The 20948-nt window shown below is 42.8% G+C and overlaps 1 protein-coding gene across 6 annotated transcripts in view; it reads left to right on the plus strand.

Moving 5' to 3' along the window:
* Positions 1 to 20685, plus strand: part of sox5 (SRY-box transcription factor 5) — a 122765-nt gene extending 102080 nt beyond the window's left edge. For 2 of the 6 annotated variants that reach the window (XM_037695888.1, XM_037695890.1), the window contains exons 10-15: positions 3373 to 3568; positions 7700 to 7875; positions 13624 to 13726; positions 15223 to 15396; positions 16114 to 16330; positions 19863 to 20685. In XM_037695888.1, coding sequence (XP_037551816.1) covers positions 3373 to 3568; positions 7700 to 7875; positions 13624 to 13726; positions 15223 to 15396; positions 16114 to 16330; positions 19863 to 20157 — 1161 coding nt within the window. In that variant the 3' untranslated portion in view covers positions 20158 to 20685. The remainder of the gene's footprint in view (positions 1 to 3372; positions 3569 to 7699; positions 7876 to 13623; positions 13727 to 15222; positions 15397 to 16113; positions 16331 to 19862) is intronic. The other 4 variants (XM_037695889.1, XM_037695891.1, XM_037695892.1 and 1 more) reach the window with 4 other exon arrangements.
* The last annotated feature ends 263 nt before the right edge of the window (positions 20686 to 20948 follow it).

Below are 20948 nucleotides of genomic sequence, written 5' to 3' on the forward strand. Positions count from 1 at the left end.
CCATCCATCCATCCAACTACCTTCCATCCATCCATCCAACTACCTTCCATCCATCTATCCCATCTACCTTCCATCCATCTACCTACCTACCTACCTACCTACCCATCCATCCAACTACCTTCCATCCATCTATCCATCCACCTACCTACTGGCTCCTGTGACCATGTTTCATGTAGTTTAGATTTTTGTGACATGTTTATCCAGTTATGAATACATAAATTGGGACAGACGTTTACGGCAGGTGCTGATGAGATTTTCAGATCGTGCACCCTTGGGCAAACATCACACCCCCACCCACCCAGTGATTTATTTTATTTTTTTTATCAAGAATTAGTGTGAACAGAAAAAAAAACCCCAAAAAAAACAAGAGTTCATGTTAAATGTTGGTTAACAGCATCTGTTAACACTTCCTCGTTTCCTCTCCGTGAATCATATTTACGTTAGATTTATTTTCTTTTACATTGATCGTTAAAAATATTTACTTGATCTACTTTTATCCAAAACATTCAGAAGTTACATCAACTCTTCAGAAAATGCCGGATGCTAAATGAATTTTGTTCCCGTCATATGTAGTAGTGACAAAACGTTTGTTAGCTCTAGCAGCCATCTTGTGTCGAGTTTGTTTTTGAGGTGATTAGAGTCTCACTTAAATCCATCCACTTGTTCAAGAGATATTTTGCTAACAAACAGTTGACCTTGTGTTAGAGCTTGCATAATGTCAGCACGCTGCTATCATAACAGAAGTTAACACAACATCTGTAAAACTGACTGAGTTATGGGCGTTTGTGTTTTGGAGTTAAGTTAGCTGTGACGGCCATCTTGAATTGAGCTGGCTCCAAAACAAAATGAGCTCTAGATGTTTATCATGCAATTATTTCTTGAAAGATTCACTGTCCACCAGTTCTTAGGATATTTTACTAACAGACAAGATGGATCCAAACAAAGTAAATCTGTTAACCTCAGATTAAGTTGTGGGGATCGTTTTCAGCTGCGGCTTTCTCAGTTTTATTCAAATCCTTCCAGAGGTTCATGAATATCTTCTTATTTCTGCTCTCCCTCCCTTCACCTTAAGAAGAAGATCATAGACTATAACAATCATCGCTTCTATCCAAGTAGCATTTGTATCACAATAGTGTCATATCTACCTAATAATAAGTTTAATCCAATAATGTAACAGTCAAGGAAAGGTAAGAGGAGGAAGCAGCAGATGAAGGAATAAACTGCATATTTAAGCGTTTTATCGTGGTCACCGGAGCCCATGCAACACACCTCCACACTCGCGCTCACGTAGACCTGACAGGGATAAACCGAGGCGGCACGCACGCTTGTCGTTCTAATTGAACCGTCAGCTCCCATGATAAGATGCAGAACGCTGATGTCACTCGCACATGTTCACTGAAGTGAAATGCAGCCCACACACACACACACACACATTATCTCTCCCCTTCTGCTTCCTCTCCATCTTTTCGTGTCCCTCTGGCTCTTGCTGTCACTCTGCATGTTTTCCGTCTCAAAGCTGGAGACTGTTTCATCAGCCAAGAGAGACACAAAAGCAATTGTATTAATTCAAGATTCCAAGCTTTACAGAGGCTTTAGACTCCACACACACACACACACACAAGATTTAGAGCTTGTTGAACAATGTCTTGCGAGAACGCACACACACACGCACACACAAGTCTGTCCAAGCGTCACAGCTCCACTCTCTAAACCAATTCCTCCACACTGGCATAATGCAGGTTGGCCACCTTCCCACCACAGGATTTGGCTCGGTGCAAAGAGGACCCCCCCACCCCCACCCCCGAATCCACTGTACAAGAGGCACAGGCATTATCTATTTGTAATAAATATTCAAATGTGTTCACAGCCAAAGCCCGCCATAATATGGGTCAGGATTGAGAAGATCCCGCTCAGTTTTCTCCTTTTCTCTCCTCTTCTTCTTCGGCCCATTGTCTTGCCGAAGGCATCTTTGGGGGTCCTCCGTCTATTAAGAAAGACCCCCTTAATGAAGGACAATCCGGTTAGGCCTCATTGCACGCGCACGCACACAAGCATGAGCTCATACACATGTAGGGGCTTAATTGGAAGGGCTTAATTGAGTTGTGAGGGGCTCGTAAGGCTTAGTGCGACTCAGAGAGTGGGAATCAGGGAACGTCGGCCTTAATGAGTGAATATACAGCACACACACAAAACAGACAATACTTTGTCTCCTTTTGAATCCCACTATATGCCGGTTACTATACCGCCTAAGCAGCAATTAGACTAATGACCAGAAAATAAAGACATATAACGTCTCTATTCTATCACATTATTAGGTTTAAATGTACTGAAGCACAGCCACGCCAGCTCTGCTTCAACTTCTTCATTAGCCTGAACAACTAACCAGCAAAATACCTTCAAACCCAAATCTGAGCACGACTGTCGAGCATCTTTTAACCGCCTGTAATGTTGTCCTTTTGTCCCATATTGCGTCTGGAGTTTTAAATACACCGAGTGATTGGTGTACATCTGTTCCCCCCCTGATCCAATTCCTGCCATCCTGTCATGTGACCCTCTCAGGTTAGACATGATTGGATTAGGTCATCAGCAGGGGTGAGGTTGCCATGACGGTATGTGTGGTAGCCCACATGGCGATTTACTTAAAGGTTGCTGTTCTCACATGCATACAACAATCTTTATCCCCAACCCTCAAAAGAGAATTTGTCAGAGTAAACATTTAATGCGTTTACCATCTTACTGTGAATATTGTGTTCCCCAAAACTGTGGTAATCGTGTTGTATAAAAATAATGTGGACAAGTTGGAACAAAAAGCTTCTTCGGGAGTCGTATTGGTTGTTTGCAGTTGTTGTGAGTACGTGTGGTTGTGTTCAGGGCCGTTCAGGGAGTTTCCTCGTTTCTAATGGACCCAAAGCTTTTGGAAGAGACGGGCCCGTCTTCCGTTTGCTGTTTGAGACATTGCAGCTTCTGATGCTCACAGTCTGAAGGAGGCATTCTTTGCAGTTTTGAGGACAATTAATGTGTTTGGTTGCTGCTTGAAATGCCCACGAGTATGATATACTGCATGGTCATGTGGTGTGTGTGCACGTGCTCGTGCATGACCGTTTCAAGAGTGGCTTTGCTGGTTCCGGACAGTTGTTTTGCATGTGAATGTCAGTGTTTTGTGTCGTGCTTTGATTATTACGAGACATTTGAAGATGGGCAGTGGCATGCACCCAGTCACCGTGTCGTCCCGCAGTTTGCTGTGCATGGGCTTCCGTTTGAGTAGCACGCGGTCCCGGACTGGGGAGATGTGAGGGTGTGTCCCCCTCCTCCCACCTCCAAATTCCTACGGTGGTCACAGCAGGCGAAACTGTGCTGTTTTGGTTTTTGCAGGGCAGTGAGGGTGCACAGCCACTGAACCTGTCGGCCAAGCCTAAGGCATCCGAGAGCAAGTCACCCAACTCCCCCCCAACTTCCCCACAGGTTCCCGCTGCTGCTGCCGCCACCAAGCTGGGCCAGGCCGGCTCCATGAAGCACAGCACCGTGCCCTCCAGCATCGGAGGACCACCGACCAGAGTCAGCTCAATAGGTAAGTGGATTTAAGAGGCAAAGCACAGGATTTCATGCACCACCCACAGATCCACACTGGGCAGGATGTATGTTGGGCTTATTTATGGTCACTATGTTGCACACAGCCATGGTCACCTCAGATCAATTGAATTTCGACACCACAGACCAGTCGCTTCTTGCCATTTTATGAAAGAAGACAAAGATGCATCACCTACTAATGAGAAATGTACATTTTGACTCGAATAGTGGCAACAAACTGCAAAAACTGATCCAAAATTAAGTGTTGGGGAAAAATTAGAAATAATTTCCATTTAAACCATTTTTAGTGAATAATGCATTAATTAAATTGGTAAAACTTGCAAAGTCATGCGGATTAGAGACAACATGTATATTGTTGTCTTTGCAAAGGTAAAGAAGTCCCTAAATTTAAAATAAGTTATCAGAATGAGACCAAATGCAAACTACATCTAGCTTTTGTTGACCTACAGAAACAGCCGAAGTGACTGAAAATGGGTAAACGTATCAGCTATATTTGTTTACTTCTACAAACTACAGCCACGCTGCTCAGCAGGTCTCACGACTTAAGCCTCCACATGGTTTTCAGCACATCGGCTTTGTTTACATTGAGTGTGCGCATTGTAAAGGTTTAATTTTAGTCCTAAGTTTTGTTTATTAAAAGTTTACAAAAGTCTTTCTTTTGGCATCAGAAGTTGGTCAAAGAAGTAAAAAAATATATATATTTACATAGCAGATGCTGGCAAAAAAAATAAATAAATAAATCTTGCATATTTAATTGCAAAACCTTTCCTAGAATTTAATTGTGCAAATGAATTATTAGTGATTCAAATTCTGGGTGAAAACACAGCAGAACCAACGGATTTTGTTTTTATTCTTACAGCATCTTTGAATGTGGCACAAACAATGTAAACATTGTTATTTTAACTGTATACAAACAAACAAAGTGTTTGCAGATTGTTCCTAAAATGACGATTAGCGCGTTGAGGGAAAACATTAATAGTTTAGTCGCAGCTGTGACACGAAGAGCGTTTCCCTCACAGTATTGTTGCTCGTGCCAGTTCCTTCATCGTACCCAGCCATAAGCACACATACAGAAAACACGACATAAATGAATCATCGTTTTGTACTCCTAATCCATTTTTCATGCACCGCTGATAGTTCAAATATTACACGTATATATGCAAGTGGCTATAATTAGTTTTGTTGTTTTTTCCTCCTCCGTGCAACGTTTTGCCCACGGGCTGCTTCATTGTTATGTGTTTATTAGTGACTGAATGAGACAGAGACATAGGAGTGAGGATAAGAAGGGAAGAGGGGAGAGAGATAAGGATTAGCACTTTTTTTTGGAGCAAAGAAACGGGGGAATAATGAAGAGAGGAGTGCATGACAGACAGGAGGTATCACCAATGAGATTAGACAAGCCTCTTACATGAGCCAGGACAGCAGCGCAAAACGCTCAGCATTAATGACACAATGACAGCGCACACACTCAAACACACAAAGGCTCACACAACAATCCCCCCCTCCCCCCTCCTCATATGGAATAGGCCGTTAGTCATTTTTGTTCCCCGACTTCCTGGCTAATCTCACTGTTTTTCAACAAATCGGTGGATTTAATATCAGATTAGTGGATTTTTGGTCCCAGATGTTTTTTGTTCAGAAAAATGGATTACAGTTTTTTTTAAGTTGGTGTGTGATCTGCCCCTTTTATTCCCCCCCACCCACCCCCACCTCCCCTACTGAACGATTTGTGTGTGTGAGATCCCTGATGGCTCCATCTGTTGCCATTGAGTTTTAGCCGGTCACTCGGTATTACAGATTGCCGTCGTATTAGGATTCACGTTACAAGTTCAGAGTGGATTGCGGGGGCAGACCAATTGGAAGCGGGTCCAGAGGTGGTCGATTTGATTTGGAGCGCACACTGTGGGATTTATGTTCATGTTTTTCTTCAAGTTGCTTTAAATTAAGCAGAAATCAGAATAAATGTAATGACAGTTTAAGAGGTGGGACTTTAGAGCATTTTCAAAGCTTCTCATTGCAAAGTTGAGACTGGAAAAAAAAAAAAGCTAAAATAGTTTGCACAGTATTCTCATTCTAGTGTTTATAAATTCAAATAAATTAAAGCAAATGTGCTACCAGATGCTATTTATGTGCATTTCTTTACTTTCAAAAACAGCCAAAGTGACGAAAAATAGGTCAGGAATGTTGACGTTCATCCATGTCAGTTTTATTTCTGTAGCACGTTTAGAACATGGCTGACCAAACCAGTTGGTTAGAAACAAACAGGAGACGCCATCAAGGAAAGAAAAAATAGACTAAACTAAAAACCTTTATGGGGACTCTGATTGGATTGAACATTAAGATAAGATCAAACTTTATTGTCCAACAAGGTGGAAATTTTCCTTCGGCTCTCCAACCATAAAATAAAACATTCATACAATCAAAATATCACAATTTGTGCATAGAATAAAACACTTGGCGTACCATAGATAAATGTTATCATTTGGTTTGGTTACGAATGGTTGCTGCACTCGGAGTAAATGACTTCTTATAGATGTTCTTCGTTGCCAGAGGGACCCGATAACACCTTCCTGAGCTCAGAGGGCTGGCAGACCAAAAATACAAGTCCACTTGATGAAAGAGGTCTGATTTACAAAGAGAAGTTCAGTCTAGTTTTCAATCAAGGTTTAATCAATTCTGTTAAAACTCTTCTATACAGAGGCAGCAGTGGGTAAAGACAGGCCATTTAAAGAGATACGTTTCGATGTCATCAGCGTACACAGTGAAAAAACATTTTCTGAATGTCCCAAAAGAAAATGCACCCCAAAATCGATCCTTGAGGTACACCACAAGGAATAAAGAATAAAAATACTCAGACAAATAGGATTCAAGCCATGTCAGAACTGAGCCTTTAAGATCAGATGCATTTACGCTCAGATTTGTCGAGTATAAAAAAAGAAAGGCTAATTCAAAAAGGAAAACTTAAAAAGTATTTTTCACGAACGTCGTGTGTCTGAATGCACAGCTCAGTCTGGACGATGCTTCACCGCCCTGCCTGGTCCCAGTATTTGTTCCTGACACGTTGGCAGCAGACTGACTCATATTTCCGCCTCATCTACTCAATTTGAAGTTTGCCTGTTTCCTCCGTATTTGTCACACAGTCTAATGTAGGTCAGTTATGACTGGTCTTTTTGGCAAGTTCAGCAGAAGGCTTTGTTTACATTGAGTGCACACCCCCATTTCAGAATTTTATATCAATACATCTGGAACTACTGGACTATATTTGTTCAAACAGTGTCATTTAATGTAATTTATATATTTGATTCCATTACTTTGCAGTGAGTACCTTTAAGACTTGTCATCAAATAAGCTGTAGTGGTTACCATTTTTAACAGAGTATATTGGAGGTACATCCACTGTGTACCTTCTCTTCTTTCATATGACACCTTATCCCCCTAGAGGCACGTTTCCCACTCTCACATTTTTTCCATCCATCCATCTACTCGTCTGAACCCAAAGTGAAAGGCTGTCAGCGCCTGTAACTTCCACCATGATCACACATCTGTCTTTGTCCTCCGAGCTCTCTGCCCCAAATACAAATAAACAAACTTGTACGAGTAGAGCGAGAGAACGAGCAAACCCCCACCCTTGTCCTAGTCGTCAATTTAGGCAAACACACACTCGTGCGTGTCCTCGTCTTTTCTGACGGCAGATTAAAATTGACTCCTGCCCCATCCTGTCGCCCTCTCTCCTCTGCCCTCCCTTTCAACCCCCAACCCCACCGTTTGTTTTTAAACCTGACTAACGTCCAGATTTTCCAGTTATGACTTCTGAAAGAGTTCACGGCTCTGTCATTACCAATCTAAGGCTGGTAATCTGGCCAGAGATGGCATTAGTGGTGCGGATTAACGCAGATGAAGGCCTCATAAAGCAGCAGTGGCTTTTTGTTAGGAACTAACCCGACTGATGGAGACAACCTCGCATGCATGTTGATGTTTTACTTCCTGGTTCAGATTTATTAAAAACACAAGCACACGTTTGTTCATTTAAGCAAACTCAACAGAGACTCCTGCAGAAACATGAAGCACTAACCTGACTTTGTCTCCACCTCTGTCTCCCGTCGGCGTCTCAGCAGACTTGTTGTCTTCGCTCTCCTCCAACACCTACCTGAACGACCACGAGGCGGTGAGCAAGGCCTTCGCCGAAGCTCGGCACATGAAGGAGCAGCTGAAGGGGGAGCAGCAGGCCTTGGACGCCAAACTGGCCTCCGTCAGCAACCTCAGCCTCAACAACGGTCGCTCGGACAAGGTGCGCCTCTTTACTTCGTCATTTCCCACACACAAAGGCAATCTACGAAGAAAGGGAGGGAAACTGTGTTTATAAACAGGAACCTTGTACGTTAAAAAAATTAAAAGCTGCTTGAGTGGATTATGAGTCATCCAGGACTTGGGTTCATTAAAAGGAAAATACACACGTAAACTCCTGAGCAAAAATACTTTACTAACCACACTAATTTTAGAAGTCTCAATACATTTTTGGTAGTATAAATATGATAAACGTTGTTTAATATTTATTTTATGTTTTTGTGAACAAACTCGTCACCCTTTTTCCTCATCCCACTGGTCGAGGTCGTGTCTCGTTTTCCAGCCGACACAGGGATGATTTGACCGCTTCAGTGCACGACTAAATGTAATGAACACAGCGTCCTGATGCATGCTCTATAATCCAGGTAGATGAATCGAACCAGGCTGAGTCAGGTCCTCTGGACAGGTTGTTCTTTGTTGAATTCATCCCGAGGACCTGACTCAGCCTTGTTAGGTAATGAACACGACGCACGACTGACATGGAGGAAAAAAATCAATAAAACAGAACTGGTTAAACAAGATCTGACCATGTCGGAGAAAACGTCCCAGTTTTTGACTCCCCTCCTCAGTTTTCTGTTCCGATCCCCGTCTGCGCCAAATGGATCTAAGCAGAATCTCTCCACTGTTGGTCTCAGCAGGTTTCACACTTCGTTTGAGCTCACGTCGGGTCAAGTGTTAGCATTGTATCGATGCGCCCACAGGACAGAAAATCTGACGTCCCAAATTAAATTCTGTTAGACCTGGCTGTTCAGATCACTGGACACGTTCCAATCTGTTTGATGAACGCAGGTCGCTGAACGGTGGCGCCCCATAACTATAAATAAGTAAAATAACTGAGTATAAACTACTAAAAATCATTTCAAGTTCCATTTAACAGTTGAAAAACACACGGAATAAAACAAGCTCAGTAACTAAGTTGTTTACATTATTTATTAGGAGGAACTACTTTGTGGGGCGAAGGAATACAGGGTAACCTGTTTCGTCTTGCACAGGTGCAGAACCAGGTGTGGGATCCGTTTCCTCGGTTCTCTTTGTCCTCAGTTCCTACAGATAATTCGTATTAAACGGCCCAGATTTCCTTAATTTGGGGAAATCGGCCGATACTTGCATGAGACATCGATTTTACAGATTTTGTTAGTTTGAACAACAATTGTCTGAACTTCATTTATATTTCAGAGCACCACCTCATGGCCAGTTAAAACAAGTTTGTATTGTTTCTAGAATATTGTTTAAGGGTATGTTTTTCAATACAATAATACTGGAAAATTGAAGGTGCATTGTGACCTTGTAACACCCGACATTGTCGCTTATAAAACAAAATCGGCAGGTCAGACTTTTTAGAGATCGGTGATCGGCCAGAAGACTGGTGCACCCCTTTACTCATTTCTCTCCACCACAAATCAAAGATGGGGACAGAGCAGACAGATTCGGTTTTTGACGTTTCATGATTAATTCAGGTGCTTTGTTCTCTCTGCTGAAAATTAATTATAGCAATCAACACTTACCTGGTCATGCAACAGTTACGTTTATAAATATAAACCTGCCGTCAGTAATTTATTGGTCATGCAATCTGGAAACGTCTGTAAAAAGACGTCGACATCTGATTTTTAGACTTCACTCTGCTCATGTTGGTTTAACTTGCCCTCTGTCCTCATAAGTCCCTGCACATCAGACTCGGCCTTATTAAAGGTCTTTGGCTGCCATTTCTTCTTTTTATTTAAATGTTTTTGTTTATGTAGTCCTAATAATCCAAAGAGCTCAGGGAAATTTAAAATGTTCTCTGGATGTTTGGATGTCGGGTTACGTCTTTACATCAACACCTGATTGAAGCAGACTGCTTAAAAACTCTTCGTCAGAGTTTTAAAATTAGGCACATTTCTCCAGAACAAAAGGGACCCAACAACTTTATAAACCGCTAAGAATACCGTGTTTATTCTTCACTGAGGGAAGAAGTGTGGTTACAGTAGTCCCTCGTTTATCGTGGGGATCGAGCACCTGAAGCCCCACGAAGTAGTAGTAGTACAAGTAGTAGTTTATTTTAGGATATCTATAATTTATTTATCAAGGCGTTTAAAACCCTTCCTACACTCTTGCAATATTCTAAACAATGTTTCTAAACTCTGAGCGCAGCACATCACGAACTCAGCTCTCTGCCTCCGGCTGCTCTCGGCCACGCCCACTTCTCTGCTGCAGAGCGAAGATACGACACGCGGCAGGAGGAAGCTTCTCCTGCAGCTGTGGGCTGCACAAAGGTGCAGCAGGTGCTAAACCATTTGAACATTTTATTTAAAATAAAAACGACGTGCTGATTGTGTGTCTCATCCATCAATCAGCCAAGTGTCACGTCCAATCTTATTTTGAAAAATCACGACAGAGCGAGTCTGCGAAAAACGAACCGCGAGGGATTACTGTTATTCTTTGATTAGTATATTCATAAAAAAGTGAATATGTTGAAAAAGAAAACGTGTTAAAACTTTGTCTAGAGGAAGTGAGTCCAGTTTGGGTTTGACTGGGTTTGACTATAAAAATGTAACATTTTAGTTAAAGAGTGAAGAGTCTCAAACACGGAGTACAAACTTGTGAAACTAAACCTCTGACGGGGCTTACGCTCACCGTGTTCAGTAAAACACGTTCTGTAGCTGGAGTTGGAGGATCCTCTGTTTGAGACTCTTATTGTGAAGGATGGCCGAGATCACCCAGACAAGTGCACCCTCACACACAATAATAAAAACCAACAAAGTCAGATCCACACCCTCTGGCTGAAATCTTAAGATTTATTTCCCGTTAGTAATATTTACACTTGAACTTTGAAAATAAAAAAATAATATATATATATATATATATATATATATATATATATATATATATATATATAAAACTTGTTTTATTCCTTTGAGTGGCTGTAATCCATCAGATTATTGTAACCCAAGCAGCAGCTAAAACACACAACACCGCAACTTCTTAAAGAGCTCTTCACAACAAAACTGTGATAAACACGAGCAAGCGAAAACAAAACCCGTCGTTCGTAACTCCGTTCCGCTCATTTTACAAATCAGTTTCATCTTTAACCTGTGACTTCCGAGAGATAAACGCCACCCGAGTCGCCTCGGTGTGCGGCGCCTCATCGGCAGCGTGGAACAATTTGTCGTGCCGTCGCTGCCGCACCACGTAGGAGGTAAATCGACGCACAATGCCCCCGCTTGAATGTGTTGAAGCTAAACGGGGCCAGATAAGGTAAAACCAGAGGCATCTTCGAGGTAATGAGTGTGTCTGAAAGGCACGCTGCAGGGCGCTGTGTGTGTGTGTGTGTGTGTGTGTGTGTGTGTGTGTGTGTGTGTGTCAGAGCGGAGCGTCAGTAATGTGAAGTGACGGCGCCAGCTCCTCGGCAGCGTCGCTAAATTGCGGTTGTTTGTTCGACACGTTTGGAGTCAGCTGGTTCACTCACAGATAAACACGTTTTCACTCGTTTGTCTTTTTCATTTTGCCACGACTCATTGAAACGGTTCAACGTTGAAACGTTTAGATTTATTAAGTTTATTATAAGACAGGATTAAGATCAAATTCATGAAAAAGAGAGGAAATAGGTGTTTACAATTCAAGCACTAAATTTTAATTCTACCTTGTTTTTCTATCTTTCAACTCCAAGTTGTTTTTTTTCCCCTAGAAGTTAAACCAAACGCTGAATAGACGTTTTGTAATTTCATGTGTTTTATTTTATATATTTTATCACGTCCTATTTGTTTGTTTTGCTTTTAATCGAGGAGAAAGCCCTCACGCCGCTCCGACTCCCGTCTCGTGTTCTGGTGCAGCTCGAGCGCGAGGCCGGCGTCTCCGACACTCGCAGGATTAATTTTGTCACTACTTTGTGTCTTGGCTCCAGTGTCACCCATTCAATCCACTTTTCTCATGTACTGTACCGGGGCTTAATGTCAGACTAGGCTGTCATCCACTCAGTCTGTCGGCTCGCTGCTGCCACACACACACACACACACACACGTGCACGCACACACACACACAAAGCCATCTGAAAGCACATATTTAATCTTAAAATCTGAAAGTGTCACGAACATTTGGTGCTGGAACGACTCCCGAACGAGGCTTTTATTAGAGCAGAATAATAACTCAAAGTATTTCTGATGTTCATACAAAATGACCAAACTTTAAACACTTTGATGTGCTTTTATAAAAAGCGCAATAAAAACAAATAAAACCCTTTCAAAACAGTTTATGAAAGGAAAATGTTTAGAGCGTCCACCACATTCGTTTCTTCCTGCGAGGGGAAATTATCTCTAACAATTAAAAACTCTATTAGACTAAAAACAGAAAATGCATTTCATTATCATTCTGCCCCCCCCCCCCCCCCCCTCCATGCAGCCACCCAGCTCGCCAGGGTCACATGCAAATGGAGGAGGACACTTTTCAGAGGGTTGTTTTAGAAGACGACAGCGTTTTGCTCCTAATCGTGTAATTAAACTGTAAAGTGTTGGCGCCGGTGCAGCCGTGAGTGTTCGCAGCTCCGGAGCGAGCGGCTGCTTGCATTAGGCATGTAAATGCTCCGTAAATCAGCCTTTTATTGCTTGTAATAAATAGGGGGGGGGGGGGGTGCAGCATGGCCCCGCTCTCGTCCTCTCCCTCTCTTTAATGCGTCGACCCTCCAGGGCCTCTGCAAGAGACGAGCGCCGCTCTCACAGGTGGCTGCCAGGAGTCACCGCGCACACACTCTTAATTTGTAGTTGCCTCACACAACAGTAAACATCTAAAATCAGACTAAAATCAACATTCTTTCACACAGATGTGCGTTCAACATGGACGCCAACACGGCCTCGTGCTCCCCGTTTAAAAAAAAACAATATCTTTGAGCTTAAATTAATTTATTTGTTGTGAATAATTCTGGTTTAACTCGTTTCAGTTTAACGTCTCAACTCGGCCTCCTTACATGAACGTCTTTTATTCTGGAGATTAAAGTGCCTGTGACGTCAACATTTTGTAATAAATGCAAATTCATTTTTAGAAAGGCATTAATAACATATTGAAAAATAAATTTCAAGCTGCTAAGAGTTTGAGATATTTGCATGCACTTCAACAGGAAGTGATGTCAAAGGGGAATGCCTTCATGTGAACAGATCATTGCTACATTTAGATTATTTAGAGTTACTATCAGAGATGAAGAGAAAACAGGAAGTTCCTATTTTTAAGGTTATATGATGTCACTTCCTGTTTCACATTGGTTGCACCAAGTTTAAAGGAAACCGTGCCAGTTATGTGACAAAAGGAATAATGTGTATTTAGCCAAAAATTCTTAAATATTAACATGTTTTCTTCCATTTTTCTATCTTTAGGAATATACATGTCACCGTCACTTTAAAACTAAAACTAGATGTGTGTCTAATTTGGTTAAACCTCAAAAAATAACTTCCTGTGAGACGATGAATCTGTGCTTGGAGTGTGTGCTGTGAATGACTCTCAGCTACTACCGCTTCAAATCGTGGCTCAATCAGTGAACAAATATGTTGTGGTCGATTATCTGTGGCGGCCATATTGAACAGGATCGACTCCAAAAGTTCTGTTTCAGTTTCTGTGGCAGGCGATGATCATTCGTTAACCTGTACAGACGAAGTTTCGCCTGTTGTTCCGATTTGTGGATCCGTTTGCGTTTTCCCAGCGTGCGACTGAACCGTTGGTGTGTTTTCAGGACAAAGCCGCCTTGGAGAGTTTGAGTCAGCAGCTGAAGCAGCAGGCCGAGGACAAGTTCAGCCACGCCATGCTGGACTTCACCATGAGCGGAGACTCCGACGGTAACACACACACACACACACTTAACGCTTGTTAAAACCTGCATGTGGTCGGCTCCGACACCTCTGCTCACGCTTGGTGGCAACTTTCGTACCTCATAATGTTTTGTGGTCAAACGTACCGTATTTTCCGCCGTAAACTCGCACCGCCCTATAAGTCGCATCAACCCAAATATGTCTAACAAAGTGGAAAAATCCATAAATAAGTCGCATCTATTAAGCGTCACCGCTGACAACCTGAGAATGTGGGCCGGTGTTGTGCCAAAAATAGATTGGCTGCCGCAGGAGTGTGCACGGGAAGAATGCAACAAGATTAACACTTAAAAAACAATTACTTGTTTGAAATTATCACAAAGTTGTGTCTCGGTCTTTTACTTCAACGGTCAAATCAGCTGCATTTCACCGGGGCGGCGCTGCAAAATGAAGCTGATTGGACAGTTGCTCCAGGTGAGCTAGATGAAGGTGGCTTTGTACGGCAAGCCGATTGTGTCATTCATAGCCACTTTTACATATTACATGACACAATGGCATGCCATATTACTCGACTGCCATCTAGCGGCTGAAAATGTTAGCGTTGAATATTTTCAGTCAGAATGAATGAAAATGGTCATCTCTGCCAAAAATTGGTTTATAAATATGAGAAAAAAATCCATAAATAAGTCACTTCAGCCTTTAAGTCACAGGATATGCAAATTATACAAGAAAAATAAATACATTAAACGTGCCTTATAGGCCGAAAAATACGCTCATTACTTTGAACACAATTTAATCAAATTGTTGGCGTTTTTGTTTTTTCCTTTCGGCTGCTCCCTTTTTTAAGGGTCGCCACACTGAACTAACTCTCATGAAGACTCGGTGATTGTTTTTACGCCAGGTGTCCTTCCTGACGCCGACACAAACCACTGAGCTACCACAACCATCTGTGTGGAGCATGCTGCCATGTAAGGCGCCCAGGGGAGAAGATGGTGGGGGTTAAGAGCTTTGCTCAAGGGCTCAGGCAGGTGTGGGAGTTTCACCTTTCCCACCCCGGCGACCTTCCGATCACAGGCCCACCTTCTCTAACCTCTGCACCACCACTCTATATTTATTGACTCAAAAGATGCAGTATAAAGAAGTAAAGGACGTTGTGTTGGACCTTCTCAGAGCAAAGACTGAAGATGTGAGCAGACAGCTGGGGGTGTTGTCCTCCAACAGGACATTAAAGCTCTACAGCTGGTCCAAACCCACCAGAACAAACTTTAAACCAAAGAAGAATGACCTCATACAACTGCTTCTAATCTACTTTTAGTAATAAAATCCTGAAGAGACAAAGTGATTGTTACCCCAGATCGTCAGCCCTGTGCAGGATCGTGTTCAGAACGTGTGTTTCAGAGGAGAAGTAAAACCCCTCCTTGCACATCGAGGCCATTCGGACGTGTGTTTCACAATCAGAGCTACTGCATTTTGTTTCATCTCCGTCAGAAGCTCCGCAGCTTCACCGTGTGCGTCTTCTTCTCCAGGGTCCCCCAGCGTGTCGGACTCCAGAATATTCAGAGAAGCTCGGGGTCGGAGCAGCAGCGAGCCGCACATCAAACGGCCGATGAACGCCTTCATGGTTTGGGCCAAAGACGAGAGGCGGAAGATCCTTCAGGCCTTCCCGGACATGCACAACTCCAACATCAGCAAGATCCTCGGTAAAACGCAAACCGGTGCACGTGTCTCCTCGCACACACACACACACACACACACACACGCAGACTTAAGTGATTTCCTTAGGACGGCGCAGGCGAGCGTTAATGAAAGGCAGCGGAGAGCACAGCTCCGACAAATGATGATATAATTCATTGTGCGTTAAACAAGCAGCACGAGGCCGCCTGACATTTCCCCCAGACCGCCACGATCGGCCCTGACATTTTAAAGAGCTCCTAAGCGTTTTATAACACGGGGAAATCTGGTTTTAATAAGCCGCCTCGCTCTCGATTGCTAACAGATCGCAGAACACAGAGCGGGGGGTGGGGGGGGGGTGGAGAGCAGCCGAGCGCTGACAGCTTTTACCCATTAAACATACAGTAGTCGAGCACAAATTCAGTCCAGATATGAAGCGCACGCAGGGGAAGACGAGACGCCGCCCACACACACATGCAGGGACTGATGCTACAGATCTGAGCCGAGACATGACAGCAGGTTAAGTGAAGTCCTCATTAGTTGTGATGAGTACCTGTCGTCCCAGCGGTGCTCCTCATTAACCCTCGTTTGCTCTTTTTTTTTTTTTGCACTGTTTAACCAACACGCAGTCTCAACAGCCTTTCACAGACACGTCTTCTTAACTTCAGTGGAACTGATGACTGGATTTGTGCTGTGGCTGCTTCATATCGTTTGATTCGAGTTTTCTCTAACCTGCGTTCGTTTAGGATCGCGGTGGAAAGCCATGACCAACCTGGAGAAGCAGCCGTACTACGAGGAGCAGGCGCGCCTCAGCAAGCAGCACCTGGAGAAATACCCGGACTACAAGTACAAGCCGAGGCCCAAACGCACGTGTCTGGTGGACGGCAAGAAGCTGCGCATCGGCGAGTACAAGGCCATCATGAGGTCCCGCAGGCAGGAGATGAGACAGTACTTCAGTGTGGGGTGAGACGACATCTGGAGGTCGGACTGAACTGGAAATATGTCCTTTATGTGAGAACACAATTTAGTGCGAAATAGTTGGTTGACGGGCGCATAATGTGCCGTATGTTGCACTCAGTTACGTTTACTGCAGCCAAGGTTTTACTTTTACTAAGTACAAAGTAAAGTTTGTTACACGTGCAGCAACAGAACCCGTCAGTCCTGAGAGAGTCAAACTTACAGATTTTTGACCTCAGATCCTCTGATGTTTACACCGAACATGATCTGTGCTAGAACTCGTTCTGGGCTGAATCTTCTGAATTTCATGGGTCGAAACTGAAACTTCAGTTTTATAATTCACTTTCATGAGTCGCACATCCAGGTCCTTCCAGAGTAATCGAACGCAGATTGACATCAGTGAAACTTCCTTAAGGGAAATGTAGTTATGGGTCATGATAAATTAATCGCATGATAAATGAAAATTATCAACCTTGTTTTCATTTATCGGTTTTATCGTTTCTTCGTGTCTCTCTCTCTACTGAAGACGCTCCGGTTCTCGTCACTGACCCCTCCCTTTCTCTTTAAAATCTGTTTTAATCGTCCAAAATCACATTTTTTGGATTGTTAAAAGCAGCTAAGCTGAAAAGCTAAGCTAACAGGCCGACCTCGGGGAACAAAAAAACAACAATAATATATATATCATTTATTAAAAGCTTTGTGTGAAAAAATGCTCTGCTGAAGAGCTCAAACCACGCCGAGTGTCCGCCATTTTGAGAGCCGAATAAAAAGAAAGAAAGCCCGTGTCACGTCAAGGGGCCTCGCTCCTGTATTTCTTAGAGACACGCTGCTGGCTCCCTCACTATCCATCCTTTGCTTCAAACTGTCTTATACTGCCATCCAGTGGTCAACAAAATGTACTCCACTCAAAACAAGTTAACTAACATTTCTTCTTAAATTTGACAATAATTAATAATTAGTCAAATTTCAAACGGTATCATTAATCCCAATATTTTTGGACACAATCATCCAGCAAAATGTGTTACCGTGACAGACCTACTAGATTTGTTTTTCAGTCTCGAGGCGGCGGTAAAACAACAAAATACAATAATACAATAACTTCCTTTATGTGTTGTGCCAACAAGTGATGGTCTGTCAAAAATCGATGCAGGAGCGCGCACGAGAGGACTCGTTGTGTCAGTTCCTCAAAATTTAAGATTAACACCTAAACAAATGTTTGCTCGAGATTATAGCGAAGTTGTCTCCGTTTACCTTTTCCTTAATAAATTCACTGTAATTGTCATAAAAAGCTTAATTTCGTCCGCTTGTAAATTACGAGCCATAATTTAATCTTTAGCAGGTGAAATTAAGCTTTTTTTTAAACCATTAAAGTGCATTTATTAAGGAAAAGGTCAACAGAGACAACTTCGCTATAATCTCAAGCAAACATTTGTTTAAGGTGCTAATCTTGTTAAATTTTGAGGAACTGACACAGCGAGTCCTCTCGTGCGCGCTCCCGCAGAACCCATCGATTTTTAGTACGATGGATTTCAACAAATACGTCGAAAATAAGATATTTTTGTAGTTTTCTTCGTTGTTTTACCGCCGCATTGAGACTGAAGCACATATTGTATTTTTAAAACTATTTTAAAAATCCTTTAATTTTCTCAAAAATTGACAGTGAGTCTTATAATCCGGTGAACCTCGTGTATTAACTCTGGTTGTGCTTACCGACCTCGAACTGATTGCGGCACAACTGAACACGAGTTCTTGTGAAAGAGTTGAATAAAGTTCAACTTATGACAGTTTTGTTTCACTTAATAAAAATACAGTATCTACATTTCCATAAAGGAAGTTTTGACGTGAAACGTCGATCGGTCAATCTGTGTTCGATTACTCTGGAAGGACCTGGATGTGCGACTCAAGAAACTGAATTTTCAGTTTCTAACCAGCAATTCAGATTGAGATTGTGACGGCGTAATTTCAGTTTATATTCTGCAGCCAAAGACACCGGGACTTTAGAAAGTTGTTTAGAATCAAGTTTAATTTTTTTAAGTTACTACATGTAACTGTAAATGTAGGTGTTTCGCAAACAATGGTTTGATTTTTAATTCTTCTTTTATCCTGATGTAAATATTTGCATCACGTCTTAGATTTGACTTATTTTTATTAAATCTCCAAACTGAAAACAAACAACGAGTTTACATTTTTTCCCTTGGAGGCACAAAATATTTGATCACTGTTTTCCAGCTTACACATTAAAAAGTTTTTTTTTATTTTTTTAACTTTATTTAAACTTTACTTTTGTAATTGTCATTTTATAATAAGCCCAGTGGACAGTCAGCTGGTCAGGACAACAGCAGCAACAAACATGAGCTCAGAATCTGTAAAATTGGCTGTTATTGATATTTTAGTGCTGGAGCGGCCATCTTGAATCAGGCCACGTCCGTCAATTATTAATTTTTATTAGTCAACAAATATTTCCACTCGTCTGGGCTCCAGATCATGTTTTACCTCACCTGCTTTATTCTGCCCACCTGTGAAAATCTTTTAATAATTTCATGCAACATTCAACGTCAAATTATAATAATCTAAAATCAGGAAGTTGTATCATTTTGTGCAGGGTGACCATCAATAAAATCAAAAAAGTGCAAATATGTAACTACAACATGGCCACCCGTCTGTCTGGAGGTCCAAAATATTAAAGTGGTTTTAAAACTAAATAATCAGTTGACTTTATTTATTTTATAGATTATCTGTTTACACGAGGTGAAGGAGATTTATTATTTAGATCAAGTCGAATATTAAGTAGCTCCTCACTTATTTCCTGCTTTTATCTTAGAAATTATTAAAACTGATTAACGAACATTTAAGAAAATTAAAGGAGCCACCACGACGTGCTGATTTATCAACGTCCTTCTCTGTGAAACACTTTTTAACATCTGCCTTTAGAGTTTGGTCCATCTCCATCATCTTCAGTAGCTTCGTTAGTTTGCTCTTCGTGTTCTTCTTCGTTAGTTTTGGTAAACGATGTGGATGATGCTGCCCCCTGATGTTCTGGTTCTGCTTTACAGCCAAAACATTGATGGTTCATTACGACTCGAGGCGTCTTTCATCGTCTCCGTTTATGACTTGATGGTAACCAGCAAAGTTTGGACCATTTGTTGGGTCTTTAACTGGTCAAGTATGGTGACCAGTTCTTGCAACCCTATTCCAAACGTCAGTCGGCTTTAGATGTGCATGCAACCATTACTTCCTGAGAGTAGCAACAGATAGATACACTACATTATCGTCAGCAGAGCACGACAGAAGTTCTGAATCATCAGGGGTGTCTGGTCCTGGTCCTCGAGGACCACTGTCCTGCGTGTTTTACAGGTTTCTCTGCTCCAGCACGCCTGGTTTTTAATCAGTGGATGATTAACAGGCCTGTGCAGAACATAATGAGTATTCTGCCACTGACTCAGGCGTGCTGGTGCAGGGAAGTGTCCCAACATGCAGGACTGGACACCTCAGAGGTCCTGCCGTCTTTCCTTCCTGAACCTCCTCTCCTTGTTTCCAGGCAGCAGAGCCAGCTGCCTCTGTCCTCTGCAGGCATGGTCTACCCCGGCGCCCTGTCCATGGCGGGTATGCCGTCCCCCCAGATGCCCTCAGAGCACTCCAGCATGTCCAGCAGCCCCGAGCCCAACGCCAACCACCACCAGAACCCCAACCTGCCTGGCCTGAAGGGGGACGAGCCCCGGATCAAGGAGGAGGAGCTGCGGTTAGACGACAGCAACGGCGACGTGTACGACGACTTCGACTACGAGGACGAAGAGGCCGACTATGCCAGCGACGACAACCACATCACCCATTAAGACGGCGGCAGTCGCACGCTTTGAAGCCAATCACTGCTGGTATCTTTAAAAACAATCAGGAAGACTTTTCTCAATCACCTGGAGCTTCACCACCACCACCCCCCACTGAATTCCTGACCAACCTGGACTCGTTTTGCAGAGCCAAACCCCCCTCCCATCCCACCGGAGCCCTGATACCAGCATCTGACCAATCAACGAAAGCACAGGGCCTGTCACTCACACTGACTGTTACACAAACTGGAGTGGAGCGCTCAAGAACTGCTGCGAGAACGGTCCTGTGTGCAGAACGTTTCACGTCCAACCAGTGGACCTGTTCCAGGCCAACTGACGACACTTTAGGAAGGCGGACCTGTTTATTATCAAGAGACACTTTTAAGAAACAGCTTTTTTTGTTCTTTGGTTCTATAATATTCTCACTCAGGTACACGGTGCCAATAAGTGGCTTGTGAATGTGATTTGTTGTTTTTGTGCTACGAGTTTGAATAATAGAAAAAAAAAATAATACTTTCCCCCTTTTTGTTGTAAAGCACCTGAAAAACAGGCATTTATTTTTGACAAATCTTTCGGTTTTTGTTCCCCTCATGTTTGAACTCGGGACGGTCCAGGCAGCGCCAACGGTAAAAAAATTTAAACAAAGCGGACCGTCCCACTTGGAGCGGTTTTTCAGGGCATCGCGGAGCAGAAACAAAAGCACTGTGTTTGTGAGACAATCCACGAGTTTTCTTCTCGCTCCCAAATCATGTTCACCTGAAACAACCGACCATATGTGTGTGTGTGTGTGTGTGTGTGTG

The sequence above is a fragment of the Nematolebias whitei genome, chromosome 22 (genome assembly GCF_014905685.2).
Source record: "Nematolebias whitei isolate Nwh7 chromosome 22, NemWhi1, whole genome shotgun sequence".
NCBI lineage: Eukaryota > Metazoa > Chordata > Actinopteri > Cyprinodontiformes > Rivulidae > Nematolebias > Nematolebias whitei.